We start from the raw sequence: 15578 nt of genomic DNA, 5'->3' as shown, positions 1-15578 counted from the left end.
TTGCAGGGCAGTTGAAAAAAATCAAAGTGAATGAAGAGTTTGAAGCATTTGAACAATTAGACCCAAATACACTTAACATTATCAGCTACTTACCAGCCAATAGAACTGATGACAAAAAGTATCATTGTTATTTTTCTGCAGCCAAAGAATTTGGTTTCTGTTGCATTGCTCCTGATTTCAGGTAACTTTGTCTTAATTCGAGTCAAAAAGTTAATCTTTTTTTTCATATTATCAAAGCAAAGCACTGAAACCAGAACAACTGAAAATGCACCTCTTGTTTAAAAAACCTGCCAGAGGATAGCCAAGCACAGACTTGTGGCCAGTGGCCACATTGGCATTTGTACCTGGGTAAGTCTTAAGTTCTTTACATAGTAGTATCTTCAGAGTCAATCAGAGGAATTGTTGCAACAGAGAAAGCAAAAGCAGACTGAATGGAATCCTATCTGAAGCCTAAATAATAATTATGCCTGTCTTTGTGACAGAAATATTTCCCAACAGTATTGAAAATCCTCTTGATCCGGGTCATTTACTTCATGTTACTCAATTAATATCGCACCTCAGCTATGAAAGCATTACCTAAATCCCAGTGCTCAAAACTAAATCCTCTACAGGAACAACTGTTCAACCAAGTGGCTGAATCGTGGGATACGTTTGGGGCACAGAGAGAACAGTCAGGGAGGGAGAAGGGGTTGGAGAAGCCTCAGATTGAATTCAGCACATTTCAGCTCTGTTAAAAGGACAGCAATCAATTCATACCAAGCCCAGAAAAACCCACATCTGATACTTTACTTAAACAACAGTTGCACATACAGTATCTGTCATTGGTGCCACCCTGTTCTGGCTGAGCATTATGACTACCTCTAAGCTCAGTAAACCACCACTGACTAAGGAGCTTTCATTTAGCACATTAGGAATGCTGCTTCCTTTATGTAAGAGGGAAGTCTAGGAGAAGGGGTTGTTTGATTTTATTTCATTTTAATGCCATCAAAATATGTCTCTTACACACAAAATTTCTCCGTCTTCTTTCCAGCTTTCCAATTCTTCAAGTAATTTTCTCCCACTCATTTCTCTGGCACAAACCATATTGCCTTTTGCTTTAATTTTTCAATTTGGGCCAGAATTAGAGAAATGAGAAAAGCCCCAGTGATTTAGGGTGAAACTACCTCTTACTGACTTCAGGGGCAGCTGTTTGCAACTAATGCGGTCAGACGTGTCTACCTGAGCACTGCTAAGTCCTTGACGCTGTAATACAGATTGCAAATTTTCATTCATCTTAATAAATGCATGACATCATATCCAACTTGCCTTATAATCTCAAAAAAAAAAAAAAAAAAAAAAAAACCAAAAAACAAACCAACTCCAATGTAGAAAGAAGTGACCTGGCACAAAGCCCATTAAAATCAAAGAAGGAATTGTTTATTTTCCCCCCACATGTCTGTGGACTTTACACGACTCGAACTTTTAATTAACATCTGTTTTTTTCCACATTTCCCATGTTCTACGGGGCAGTATGGAAATTATTACTTTTAAAGGCCAAGTGTAGCTCTGAGTTTCATGTACCAAACTCCTACTGAAGTAAAATGTTAGGGCTTTCTTTCTTTTTTTTTTTTTTTTCCCTGAGAATCACTCCTTATTTTTGGCAGAAGAAAAATGCCACAAATCCATTTTATATAACAGCGAGTTGCTAAGTTTTCTAAGACTACAATAATCAACCAATTTACAGAGTGCTATTGATTTCTAATAAAGCGATTCCAAGTGGTGGCCATTCTACCATAATTATTTATTTTTAGAGTACCACTACTTCAAGTGATGCCATTATTATTAATACATTAGAGGATTAAATAGCTATATATAAATTCAAAGATAAGAATAGTGTTTCTGAGAAGCAATAAGTGGTTTTAAGGCTGGTAAGTAAAGGTAGGTTTTACCTGTGCAAACCTCATATTTTACAATATTGTTGTAAAGCAATATTGGGAACACTGCCTTATAAAGTTCTGTTACACTTTCTGAAGTTGTTCATTCATTCTTCCTTTCACAACGGTAGGAAATCTTCCCAGGTTAATGACAGGACAGCCAGTAAGCTTAGCTGTAATTGGAATGATCTGGTAGTACTTATTTACTGGAGCAATAACATTTCACAAGTTTAAAATTTCATGTGGATAAGGAAAAAAAAACCAAAAATCATGCAAAATGTTAGCAAGAAAAAAGCAAAAACAAACAAGTTTTAATAGGAAAATACAGTTTCTTTTAAGAGAATGAAAGGTACCATTGGGTCTGAAGGATTTGGAAGAAACCCAGAATTTGAATGGCATTAGTGAATTACGTTGAAAAAAAATGACAGAAAAATTCCTAAGTCAGGCCCATAAGCACAAGAAAACAACGAGAAATCTCCTGATTAAATGGAAAGCTAGGTAACTTTTCAACATCCATTCTCACGAGGAAAAGAAATTTCTTTCACATCATTCCAGCTTTGGGGAAAAAAAAAAAAAAAAAAAAAAGAGAAAGAGAAAGAAAAATAAGAACACTCCCCCCCAAAAAAACAAAAAGATTTTATCAAAAGATAAAGATTTGAGGAGAAAATTTGAAAGCAATCATTTCAGGTGAAAACATTTTTTTCATTATTAATATTTTGTTGATACAGCCAAACTCCAGTTCAGGTATACATATCTTACTCAGACAATGGACTTCTGTCAGAAAAAGGAAAAAAAAAGGAGTTACCAGTCCTCACATCTCTGGTATCATACAGGTAGTGGAAAGTGGAGCTCCCCCCCCCAGGCAGCCAAGAAAGAGGAGGTAATCCCACACTTGGTGGAAAACCCATTGCCCACAGCAGGCAAAACAGGATGACTCACTGATGCAGTTTGAAATTCTCAATTTCCCCACTGCTTTCATTTCAGAGTGGAGGTTATTTATACAGTTATTTTTTCTAGCATTACATATGGATAATGAGAATTCCTCATACTTAAGTGTACCTTTCAAAGGACAGAGAAGTGATTTTCTCACAAACACACTGCAATAACTCTTTGGCCTGACATTTACTTTTTTTTTTAAATCTAAGCTGGCACGCAGAACTGCGATTTTCAAACAACTTTGTGTTTTTCTGGGCAGCTCACCAAGGATTCAGTCCAGAGAGGGACTTAGTACCAAAACAGAGAACACCTACGTTCCCGTGCTTGGACCTAAATTGGAAATCAGCCCTGACAATGAATCTATAGGCAGGGCACTTTATTTTCCAAAACAACTCGAATTCATTGCAGGCAGCCCGGTGGAACAGCCAGAAAGAAACATAGTAAAGATAGATATATGTGAAAGAACTGCCATGCTCTTCCGGAGCTCCTCATTTGGTGCTCAAGGGCATCTTGCTTGCTCTGGATTCACATGTCAGAAAAGTGTGGGCCTTTCAAGTCCTTACTTGGGACACGCTTCAAAACACATCTAGCAGAGGTGCTAATTCCCTTTTGACTGAGACTACCACCAACTATACTGCCCAATTTCTTTCTTCTCAGGAGGAGTAGAGTCAGCTCATGACTCACCTCTAGTGAGGTGAGTCTAAATTCTTAAGTCTGCAGGAGAACAGCAGTGTAACAGATCATACTGCAGCCCTAACCACTACTAAAATGGTGCTCTCATTTTCCCTGTATAGACGAAATTGAACTACAGTCAGTGCAAGCAATAATGTAATATGCACGTAGATCAACTCTAAGCATCTGCGTGGAGGTCATGCTTCAGAAATCTACACAGTGTCACTTCTCTCGTGACTATAATAAAAATTACTGAACAACAATGTCAGATTAGTAAGGCTCCATATTTGTCAGTAAACTACTTAAGGTCTTAAGTGCTGAAAAGAAAGCCGAGTGAATGAGGCCAGACTCTTTTCAGTGGTGTACAGTGACAGGACAAGGGGCAACAAAGACAAACAGGAATACAGCAAGTTCCACACAAGCAGGAGGAAGAACTTCTGTGAACAGCATCTGAAAGGATCTTTGGGAAAGAAGAGCTCACCTTGCCTGCACTAGACCAGACCACAATCATATGACTAAATCTACCTACGAACTTCAAAACAGTGTATATGTACATATTTTTTTTTTTAAATGCATGAATATTGTTTATTATTTTTGTTCTTGTTATTTACTACTGTTTAACAATGTTTACATGGAGAGATGTATTATAGAGGCACACAGATATGACTCACCACAGATTTGTTTTCTTCCCCTTCTGAATATACATTCAAAGACCGAACCTAAGTACATTTATATGTTTTTTATATAGTATTTCACTTTTTTTTTTTTTAAACAGAAGCCAAACATTGCAATGTTTTCTTTCGAGATTTCTTTTTTCAAGATAAGATTCAGCAAAGATACAAAATCCCTATTATTTAACGGAATATTAAAGCAGACTTGCTGAACTGGATTACGTATTTGTTAAACTGCAACAATTGCCAGCACTTGAAACATTCCAACTCAAATAGCATAGATAATATAAAGACCTTTAATCTTCTTGAAAACTTCTGCAATAAAAAGGAAGGTCTCATGGAGAGCTGAATTGGATTCTGGATGTTATTTATCACGGAGAATTCGTTAATTCCCTCACAGGTTTAAAAGGATTTCACTTCAACGTCACTGCCATTTATCCACTAGATGGTTTTCTGAGTTAGGTTAAATCAGTTTACCTCAAATGCTTGAAAGGTTAATCCTACATTGTAGTTTTCAGACACTGTTATTTTCCACACGCATTCCTTCATCGGTCTGTAGTCATCAGGGTAATTGGGAGACTGGATCTGGCCTTCGTTTTTGTGGATTTCACCTCCACAGATCGCTGGTAAAAAGCATGAAATTCAAAGTCAACAGTGACATTTACAGTCCCCAACGCCCAAACTGACATTTTTACCTCCCTCTTCTTTTTAATACTAATGAGGAGAAAATACTCATAAACCTAGCAAGGACAAATTATAAACATTTAGTCTACAATATATATTTCAGTTAGCGAATGCTATAGATCATTTCCAGTAGTGCTAAATGTGTTGATAATGTTGAAGACTTGGAAATCACTGGTAATCTATCTGAACCTATATATTTTACAGAACATAATTACATGGTCAAAATAATGTTTACTTTTTGTTCACGTTCAAAATATATTTAATATACCTTCTCCATTACCATTTACTAACTTTTAGAAAGAAAAAAATAACAAAGAAACCTCATATTTTATAATAGTCCAGACATTTTGGCCTACAGATTATCACTACAAGTTTATATTAAATTTGAAGAAATATTTCATATTAATAACAAATACGTGCACGAAAAGTAAATGCTTTCTCAGGATCCACACCGATAGCCACATGGAGAGCTGTAAATAGCAATTTAATCCTAGGGTTTACCACCATGGATTCAATATTTAAGAAAACAGGCTCTATTTTAAACAGGTGAATGTAGACTTCATAACACACTCAGTGTGTGGGAGTACCTCTTTATTAAATTATCCCAGAGCATATGGAAAACTTTAGTCAGATTTTCTGAAGAATGAACAGAAAGTACTCAAATAATTATTTCCACACACTGCGCACAAGACCATGAATATTTAGTTAAGTAAAGAACAGGCAAAAAAAAAAAAATCACAAAAACTATGTCCCTGGAAAAGAGGTCATCTGACATCTGATCTCAGGATGTTTCAAAATATCTTATCTACTAATAATATTCTACCCCCTTTCAGTAATAAAACACCAATTTCGTATTACTATTTCTGACTATATGTATGTATACATGTAAATATACAAATATTTACTTCTTTTCCAAAGGCATCCAGTCAATTTTTTGTCTCCAGAAGCAGGTCATTTTTTAGTGCTGTCAGACACCCACCTTCATAAACTGCTGCAAAGCCTTTTCCAACCCAGTTGCTGCTGCTACGGAACTCAATCCACATCCTGCTGTCAGAGGACGCGAGGACTTCTGGCAGTTTGTCACCACAAAACCTGCCTAAAAACATGCAACCAGTAACTGCATTTTCTGCTGCCTCAAATGCTGCAAACATTTGCACACGTGTTTGACATTACAGAACACGAGTAACATAACCAGCTCAGTGGAACTGTTGACACGCTTATGGCCGAGCACACGTGCCCATTAGGACCTAAATACACAAAGATTTTATTATGAAGCGTTTCATTGCTGTCAGGCCAACAAGTCAAAGTAAAAAAAAACTTGGGGGAATTAAGTTGAAAAATGATTGTTTGTATGTACACAGACCTGGGCATTTTGGAAGGGCAGAGTAAGTGCTAATCTGAAAGAGCGTAACATCCAGGTCACAGTAAGACTGCTCATCATGTCTAAGAGCCAGAGAGATTTAAAAACTAAAATCCAAATGACCCTGGACTACGTTATCCTCTTATTTCAGCCTAGGTAGGTGAAATCTCCATTTATCTAGGTGATAGAGAAAGGGTAATTACTGTTTGGTATTAATTGTTTCCTCTTTTCTTCAAAATAAAAAATAAAAAACAAAGAGGCACTACCATTAAAATTCTTTCCTCTGCATCTACTTCCATTTTATCTTTCTACAGTTGTTTTTAAATTGTGGTTGTGAAGATGCGAACAAATATTTTAGTCTTAATTCTAAAAACAACAACAAACCTGACTCAAGAAGTTGGAGACTCACGTTTCTTACAGTCTGAAACCCCCAGATTCAATTGTTGAAGTCCACAGAATGTCTAATGTAGTCTCTGGATTCAACTAGTGTTATTTATTCTAAGTCTATGGAACTAACAAGGAAAGGTCCGGTTATGACAGGGGAAAATTTATCCTTCTTTGACAATTTAAAAATAAAGGCTTTGCTATGTTAAGTCATACTGTCCAGAGAAAAGGACTAGTACACAACCCACAGGTGAGACGGTAACATATACAGAAATCACTTGGGCAGCATGAAAGAAAGCTTACAGAATCATATATAGTGATATGCATTAAAAAATAAAAATCAATAAAATCACTGAAATGAAGTTCAAAATTAGTATTTTATCCTTTGGAAGAATTCTGACCTAGACTTTAAATCCCAACATGTAGAAGTTGAGATTTGGGTGCTCCGTCAGTATAAACTGCATGCTGTCTGAAGCTGAAATTAATTAACAGCCATCCTTTTTTTTTTTTTTTTTTTTAATTCAATAGTAACCAGCAAAGAAGATGTGGACACAGTAGGCTTAGATCTAATGGCAGCATGATGGGGCACATAATCTCCCCACCAACCCTCTGAATTAAGAAAAAGCTACCTGCAGCTTCCCACACATTACTTAAACTCTCAAGACTTAAGTCATTATTGTTTTGCATGTTCTTCACTGATTTTGCACTGAAGAAGCAAAGAATATGCAAGAGTAACCTATTTATAATTTCAAAAGCACAAGTACAGAGCTGGTAAGTACAAATTGACAGTGGGTGTTCACACCCACTTTGCATGTGCTCATCACATGCTCTATGGATTCCCCGTCAAATGCTCTGCAGCTCTGTCATTATACTATTCCCACATTTTGCAAAATATCTATGAAAACACCCATAAGCAAAAAGTTGCATGTTCTGTAGTTGTCTTCTTTCCACACATGAAGCATGCAACATGGTACATGTACTGACAACAGCTGATTGTAGAGAAATTGAAGATTGTAGAGATTTGAAGTCATGTAAACAAGGTATTGGAGAGTGTCTCTTTCCCACCTTACACACATTCTAGGAAGCTAGAAATAACTCACAAGGGTATTACAGCTACAACTGCAAGCAGTGAGTCCACTGAACTGTATGAGTATGGTAAGTCAGTGCAGCGTTCACAAATTGCATACCAAGCAGAGGTGATTTTCTCCAGTAGCCATCTCTTACTTCAATATAGTCGTACCAACAGAGACTGCTCTTGTACAGGTCCATCGTGGTGAAGTTTAAAACAATCTAAATCAGAGGAGAACTTGTCAGTAAATAACATATGGTTCACATTGGAAAACAATCCCAACAGCAATCTGCAGGTCTGAAGCCAGTGGTCATCCTTAACAGGATCTCAACTGCTTAGATAATTAACTTCAACTATTTCTTATAGTAAGTAAAAATTTATAGGGAAATATTAAAAATTTTCTATAATTTCACATAGTTGAGAACATTCAAGACAAACTCAGTTGCTTACAAGGAGGTCTTCACTGAAAAATAGGAATTTGAGAACTCGGCAGTATGATTTTAAGTCTGATAATTCTCTTGCCAGTCCTTTTTCCATTCTGTTCTATGATTGTAAGCTGCAGACACAGGTATAAATCTTTTTTTGTTTTGTTTTGTTTTGTTGGTTAATGTGCATTTCTGTTCAATGACAATTTTGACATTTTTTACTTTCAGAGAAGTGATATATTGAAATGGTGGACCAATAAACTAAAAAAAAAATTTAAAAAAATCGAAAGAAATGGTACATATTTTCCCTTTTCACACAGAATTCACTCATTGTAATGAAACTACAATACAGCTTTTAATACAGAGATCTTTGATTATCTGGAATTGGAATTCAAATTTTACTGAGAGTATCTGTAAGCGGGCATATTTTCAATACATAATATCAGGAGCACTGTAGACCATCACATTTTCTCACTTTGGTTTAAAAATACTCATCTAAAACCACCATAAAGTTACACTTGTAACAAAGAAGTAGGTTTTAGTCTGATCATAGGTTCACACTACCTACAGGCTGGGCTCGAACTGACTGGGACACTGTTAGCTTTATGCCCTACAATTTGAAGGATAAGTTAAAAACCGAAGATTAAGAATCATTCATATTATGTATTATGAAATCATTTCCAAGTCATATCCTTGAAATGGATTTAAGTATATTGGAAAAAGAACACATTTTCTTTGAGAACATTTCCTCAGCATACATTAATAAGTATTTCAGACTAACTGTAAAAATCTTCTTTACTCGCTGATGAGCATTAAGTGGTTCTATTTTTAGGTTTGATCCTGGGAGCTCACAATTGAAACCTGCTATTATAAAGCGACTAGGAATTGCCGCACAGCAGCAAATACCTCAGAGAGCACAAATATATCTCCATGGCAGCCTATGAAGCAGCTGTGTGTGTCAACTGGCAGGATAGGAATTTACCCCTTGTCCAAAAGCAGGGAGGGAAATATAGCACCGTAATAACGGGAGCAGGTATCCATACTGGATGCTTTTCTTCCATCTTTTCTGAAGGCACCATACGTCTCTCCAAAGACAATGATGTGTTACAACATTAACGCAAGAAAGGCAAAACATTTTCAGACTGTTAAATTCTCAAAAGAAAAACAGCTATTGGAGGAAGCTCATTTAAAGCTCGCGTAAAGCCCAGCAGCGTGGTTGTGCAGTTTAGAGAATGGAGTGTTGAAGTTCCTCTCCAAACAACATTAATGAAGATCAATCTTCCATAGCCCTATCTGCCTTAGCATTGAACTACCAGTGGGTTTCCTTTAACTTACTTTTCGCAAACAAACAAAAGAGTACACGCACATACAGTTGATCTCAAAAATCTCTTTTGCTTTCCACAGAGAATGGAAAAAGCTTCTGACTATTTTAAAAGCCACACTGTATCTTCCACCATCACAGAAATGCTGGCTGCATTCTGTTTGGGTGGAAAAGCAAGCTCACATGCAGCTTTCACCTTTACTACGTTGATGCGATAGGTAACAGAGAACATCTGTGAAGCTGCACATAAATCCCAATAGGCAGAACTCCCACACAGTGAAGCACGTTAACATTGGCAGCTGCAGCCTTGTGGGATGAAGGTATGGAGCCACGAAACCTGCCAAGGACCATCAGGATAGCACTGAGTAAATGGATACCTGTTCTGATGATTGAATAAGGCCAAATGTGTATACCCACAATACGCTAACACAACCACAAAGTCTCCAAGAAGGTTGCTTAAGCTACAGTCTGCCTCTAGCACTGCGTTCTTCTTGGGAACATCCTGCAGGCTGCTTTGGAATATTTTCAGAGTAGCAGATGCAAAAAATTAAGTCTGCTCTCTTAGTCTCACATTTTTACACAGAGAACATATGCTTTGATGTTAGTTTGACACTTTGGAAACTCCACAACATTTAGATATTATATATGATATGTAATAACTTATCTCCAGAACTGGTATTGGCCCTCTGGATCATAAAGACCCATCACAATGAATACTCATGATACTGTAGGCTTCCATTCAGAGATTCAAGATAAAAATGGACTGATCTGAAATCAAACACAATTGCTGTGTAACCTCGTCTCTTTGTCTCTATAATAACCAGAATAGAAATGAACACATTTACAATTATATATATGCATTCCTTATACTGAAAAGTTTTCAGAAATAGATTTTTTTTCTTTCTGAGCGATATTCCAATATTCACATTGCCTGGCTTTGGGTAGAGATTCCCCTTCCCTGAACTTTGAAAAACAGAGCTAATAAAACCCTAGCATAAAGCAAACAAACAATCAAACAAAACAAAACAATTCTGAATAATAGTATCTTGTGTTACCTGGATAGGAGATGTGCTTGAAATTGGGATTAGGAAAGAATGAAATGCTCACATGTTCAATCATTTGGTGAATTATAACAGTAAGAATTTTCTTATAGAAACTACAGCAAGTAAATCAGAGCTATTAAAAGCTAGAGCAGGTAAGAAATTCAGAGGGAATAAGAAGGAAGTGTTCCCTGTGGGGGAGACGAGGGCTGTTTGCTTGTTTATTTATCTTTTTAATGAAAGCCAGTATGTAAATCATCCTCACGGTCACTGATTACTCCTAGATCATGTACCACTGAGACATCCAAGACTTGACTCGAGATGTCCTGTGCCTCTGCGGGTTCTGTGAACTAGACTGCAATACTGTTTTCCCATTTCAGTACTGTCAGCAGATCCTAGAACCTGGGTTTCTAATAGCCTCTATCTTAAATACATTTCGTAAGCTATGTCCTTCCCTTCCCTTCCCTTTTCCCATTTACCAGTTTTTCATTAAGCCCTTGGTGGAGAATGATACTTATAAAAATCCTGAAAAATGGAAGTCTTTTTCATTCCAGGTTACTGAGATATTTGACAGAAATAATTCTACAAACATTCAGCTTCTAGATCACTGTGCTTTCCCGTAGGTCCCAAAATGGCATGTGTCAAAGCATTTGCTGAACTCCTCAGTTGGCATTTACTAGGCTGGTGTAGATGGGCTATCAACATCTTTGTATGTTTCGTTCCATCTACACCTTCTGTTTCATCAAATTCCCTGGATGCAGACTTCTATTCTTTCCCAAAAAGGAACCTCACAGCTCACCTCCTTCCCTGTGGCTACCAATACACCCCTCAAACTTCTCTTAGCTTTCCCTGATGTCTAACCCCCAGAGGATTTTGCCTTTACAACTAAAACAACAATTTCAGGTACATGTACTGGTATTATCAGCATCCCAAGCCACTTACATACCATATTTAGTTAGCACGAAAAACACACACATCCAGCTAAAAGTACAATCATTTGTATGCCTCCCCCTGCTTCACTTTTTTTCTCTGATTTCCAAGAGCTATTTGAATCTACCTCTATTAATGAAAGGCAGAGGCATCCTGTATATTATTCTCTCATTCAACAAAGCAAGTTTGTATGCCCTTTAAATCACAGAATCATAGAATTCTTAGAGTTGGAAAGGACCTCTGAAGGCCATGTAGCCCAACTCCCCCATAATGAACAGAGACAGCACACTACATCAGGTTGCTCAGGGCTTTATCCAGCCCCCACCTTTAAAGTCTCCAGGGATGGAGCATCAACCACAACACTAGGTAACCTGCTCCAGTGCCACAACTCCCTCCCTGTAAGAGACTTTTCTCTTATATCTAACCTAAATCTACCTTCTTTGAGGTCAAAGCCATTTCCCCTTGTTTTATCATAACAGACCCTGCTAAAGAGTCTGTTCCCTTCTTTCCTGTAGCTCCCCTCTGGATACTGACAGGCCACTCTGGTTCTCCCATATCGCCTCCCTGTCTTTCAAGTGCATTAGCATCACTTCCAGAATAATCTGTTCCATGATCTTCCCTGGCACAGGGGTGAGACTGATAGGTCCTAAGCTCATCTTCTTTGCCCTTTTTAAAAATGGGTATGATGTTACCTTTTTTCCAGTCACCTGGGACTTCACCTCATTGCCATGACTTTTCAATTATCATAGGGAGTGGCTTGGCAACTCCATCAGCCAATTTTCCTCTTTAATCTATCTTTTAAGTAAAGGCCTCACAAAAATGTTTCTTCTTGGCTCATCCATTCGCAGTTCAGATTCCTTCTAAGCTATTACCTTCTTCTTCTCCTGAGTTTCTCTGAATGTGGGTAGGTAACTCTGTATTTGTAATTCTGTGGGTACGTATTCTGCAAACTCTACTGCCCTTAGCAGTCTACTGTCCTCTTCCACCCATGCCAACCTCAATCCAGCAGTGCAGGCAGAGGCTTTCACAAGGGGGAGGATTCTTCTCTAGTCAGACACAGACAGCTAGGTTAAGGTCAGACTGCCTCCCATGGCTGCTTAAGCTAACCCAACTGGCTTATGGAAGCCTTATCCTATTCCTCCTCCGCTGGCTGAAATGTTTACAGTCTGGAGGTCTCTGACCAGTCTGGCTGTAAGTTTTCCACTTTTCAGGTCACAAATGAAACATCACCTTTCTCCATTTTCTGTTAGCAAATCTGCCTTTCTCCAAAACTTAGGCACCAGGACAGAATTGGGAAAAGGTTGATGTTACTTAAGTGTGATCGTGTCACGATCCCAAAGAGCTACTGAACATGATCCATTAAAATTTGTTGAGCCTCCTTAACAGTCTCTGCTTTCCAAACCATATGAAATAACCTTCATAGCTTTTTCTGACTCTGACATGCCAAAGTATTTGATGATACAGCAATTCCTTAACGTTAACCAGAATCCATCAACTGTACATAAGCAGAACCCTCAGCATGTCACAGCATGATTTCTGGTCAGCAACCAAACAAGAATATGTAAAATTCTATTTTGCAGTTCTGGAAAGTATTTAAAAGAACTAAAGACAAGGTAGAGTTTGCTCAAGGGAGCAAGACAGCTGAAAGTATTCATACGAATGGCAATCAGAGAGTGCTAGTCAGCACAATTAAAGAATTATTGATTACACAATTGATCTAATTGTACTACTGCAGCTTCAAAGAGAATATCATACCTCCTATTGCCTAGGATATATAGCAAACACTAAGTAGTACAAAGTAAACTTTCTCCTGTGGATTTTTTTCCATTTCAACCAAGGACTTATCTGTCCTCTCTCGTCATTAATTGTAAAAGTTAATGAATAAACAGAAGGTAGTGTAGCTTATTCAAAGGGACAGATACAAAAAAGCACTGGCACAGTTGAAATGCCTCATGTTAAAAATATCTCTCCCCACCAGGAGATATTTGCTCTGGCTGAGGGCATACAGTGTTAAAAGCACCATCCTTCCAGAGAGATATTTCTTTCTATAGATACTCTGTGTACAGCTGGCAGCACATACAGCTGTTTACTATGTAGTCTTAAATCTTTGGAAAAAGTACAGGGTGAATGAACTGCCTTGTTTTAGTCATAGGGACGTGAGTATTTTAGATTGGGCTGGCAGTTTATGACCTCTATCAATAAAACAATTGCTGCAGCCACTGTACACTACTGCAACCCCATCCTTCTTTGAATTTCCTGCCAAAGATCAGAGGTGCCTCTACTTATAGAAAGCAGCACGGATGGAATAGGGAAATATGCTCAAACAGTCCAATGCTAAATCTCAGTAAATAAGAGACAAGAGCCAGACAATCTGGACCGATGCTTTTCCAGTTTATTTTTAGGTGACTAAAGTGCTCACTGACATTTCAGAACACGATGTGATGTACTTGTACGTACTCTAACCCCCATGCAATATTTCTGAGATCTGTTAGGGTCAAAACAGCAAACAAAAGACGACATAAATTTAAATATACACCTATTTCCCTTCATAACGTTAATGTTACCAAACATTTGCTGAGTCAACTTGTGATCAAGCACAATACATGTGCCCAAGGTATTGTGCTACATGCATTAATTAACGTTAATATCTCTTTTCTGTTATCTGATAGTCACATCATGTACTTGCTGCAAATAGTATCCTTTATTTCGAATAAGATGCTATTCCTGTGGGAATAGCACTGACAAAACAGATTTTTTGGAACTAGCACAAATAGAATTCACGTCATTCTTGCTGAATTCTATGGAGACTATAAGAGCTTGAGGTCAGAACAGTGCCCTACAGACAGGACATATCACGTCAGACAGCAACTAGAAAACAAGATTTAATCTTTTTCTCCATTGGAGGGGAGGCTAGAATGGGAAGGGAGCTGGTCTCCCTACACGGTTGATTTTGAGAGAGGCTTAAGCTTGTACAGCTCCAGCAGTGGTTCCAATCTCAAGACACGATAATAGCATTACAAGTGTATTACAGTTGCACTGATGTCCACAACTATGGTTGCACAAAGTTCTGAGTATGTTACAAATTTTACATATATTTTCCATCTCATACATAAAAATTATTTCCAGGAGCCAATAGTAACTGTAGATGAATACTTCCATTTTTCTTAACTGAGAAAAAGGAAAGAAACCTAAACCACTTTGGTTGTCAATATGCAGTGTCTAAGAAGCAACACAGATAATGGGGATATAAAATTACCTATCCAGATTAATTTGCATCTTTTGTGCAACCCTTTTCTTATTCACCTTTTCATTTGTTTTTCCCCGCTAACCTGCAGAGCCACCCACACCCTCTGAGCATGTTTATTTTTCCTCCTGTCTCTGGATCCTGCCCAGAGGAGGGTGAATACATTCCAAATGACTTTGCTCTCATCCTTCATACTGGCAAATGCTTTTACAGCTCCTCAGGAAATATTAGCAGATCAGGGACACATATTCTTGGTGCCTTCCAGGACCCTAACCTGAAAGAAATCCAGCTGGGGAAAAACTATGTCCAATGCTGAGTGGGAGAACCGAATATCTTGGGGCAAATGCTGTGTTCTCCTCTTTGGATTCTCCAGTACTGAAGAAGATGCAGAGTCCTGTATTTCAGGCTTTAAGTTGTGTTTGGCTACTGCTTCTAGTAAAGAAATGTATTTATATATTCCTGCATAGTTTATCTCAGGTGAAACATGCTGTTCCTCTCTCTGTCCTTATTTATTCTGAAGCAGGCTAATATTTGAGCCAATAATTTAAAACAAGATTCAGCTAGCATACACAAGAAGAACAGGTTTTGCTTTCAGTAGCATGGCACACTTCCTTCCCCACATTACGGCTCTCCCCAGGCCAATCTCTATATATGTATATATATATTTTTTTGGGGGGGGGGGGAGGGCCGCATTTTTCTGACACTGATATATGGAAATTAAAAGAACATGCACCAGAATGACATAGGAGAATATCTCACATGAAATTCTGTTCCCTTTATTTAGGTTGCAAAAGATCTCTTTCAGTACAGAAAGGAGTTCCCAGCCCCAGGCAGCAAAACTTGCCCCAGCCCGTACTGCAGAAGAGCCCATCCAGGAGCCTGCACTGCCCCTTCCATCTCTACGCTGAAGGACCAGCAGCATTGGAAAC

General features: G+C 38.0%; 1 protein-coding gene across 2 annotated transcripts in view; it reads right to left on the bottom strand.

Moving 5' to 3' along the window:
- Positions 1-15578, bottom strand: part of TLL1 (tolloid like 1) — a 132752-nt gene that overhangs the window by 31164 nt on the left and 86010 nt on the right. For both annotated transcript variants that reach the window (XM_042871945.1, XM_042871946.1), the window contains exons 10-12: positions 7808-7910; positions 5856-5972; positions 4670-4815 (exon numbers count right to left, since the gene is read on the bottom strand). In XM_042871945.1, coding sequence (XP_042727879.1) covers positions 4670-4815; positions 5856-5972; positions 7808-7910 — 366 coding nt within the window. The remainder of the gene's footprint in view (positions 1-4669; positions 4816-5855; positions 5973-7807; positions 7911-15578) is intronic.

Source organism: Lagopus leucura, unplaced genomic scaffold (genome assembly GCF_019238085.1).
Source record: "Lagopus leucura isolate 7727_CA_CO unplaced genomic scaffold, USGS_WTPT01 Super-Scaffold_100004, whole genome shotgun sequence".
Classification (NCBI taxonomy): Eukaryota; Metazoa; Chordata; class Aves; order Galliformes; family Phasianidae; genus Lagopus; species Lagopus leucura.
Note: the sequence above shows the minus strand (reverse complement) of the source record. Positions and strands in the feature narration are given on the sequence as shown.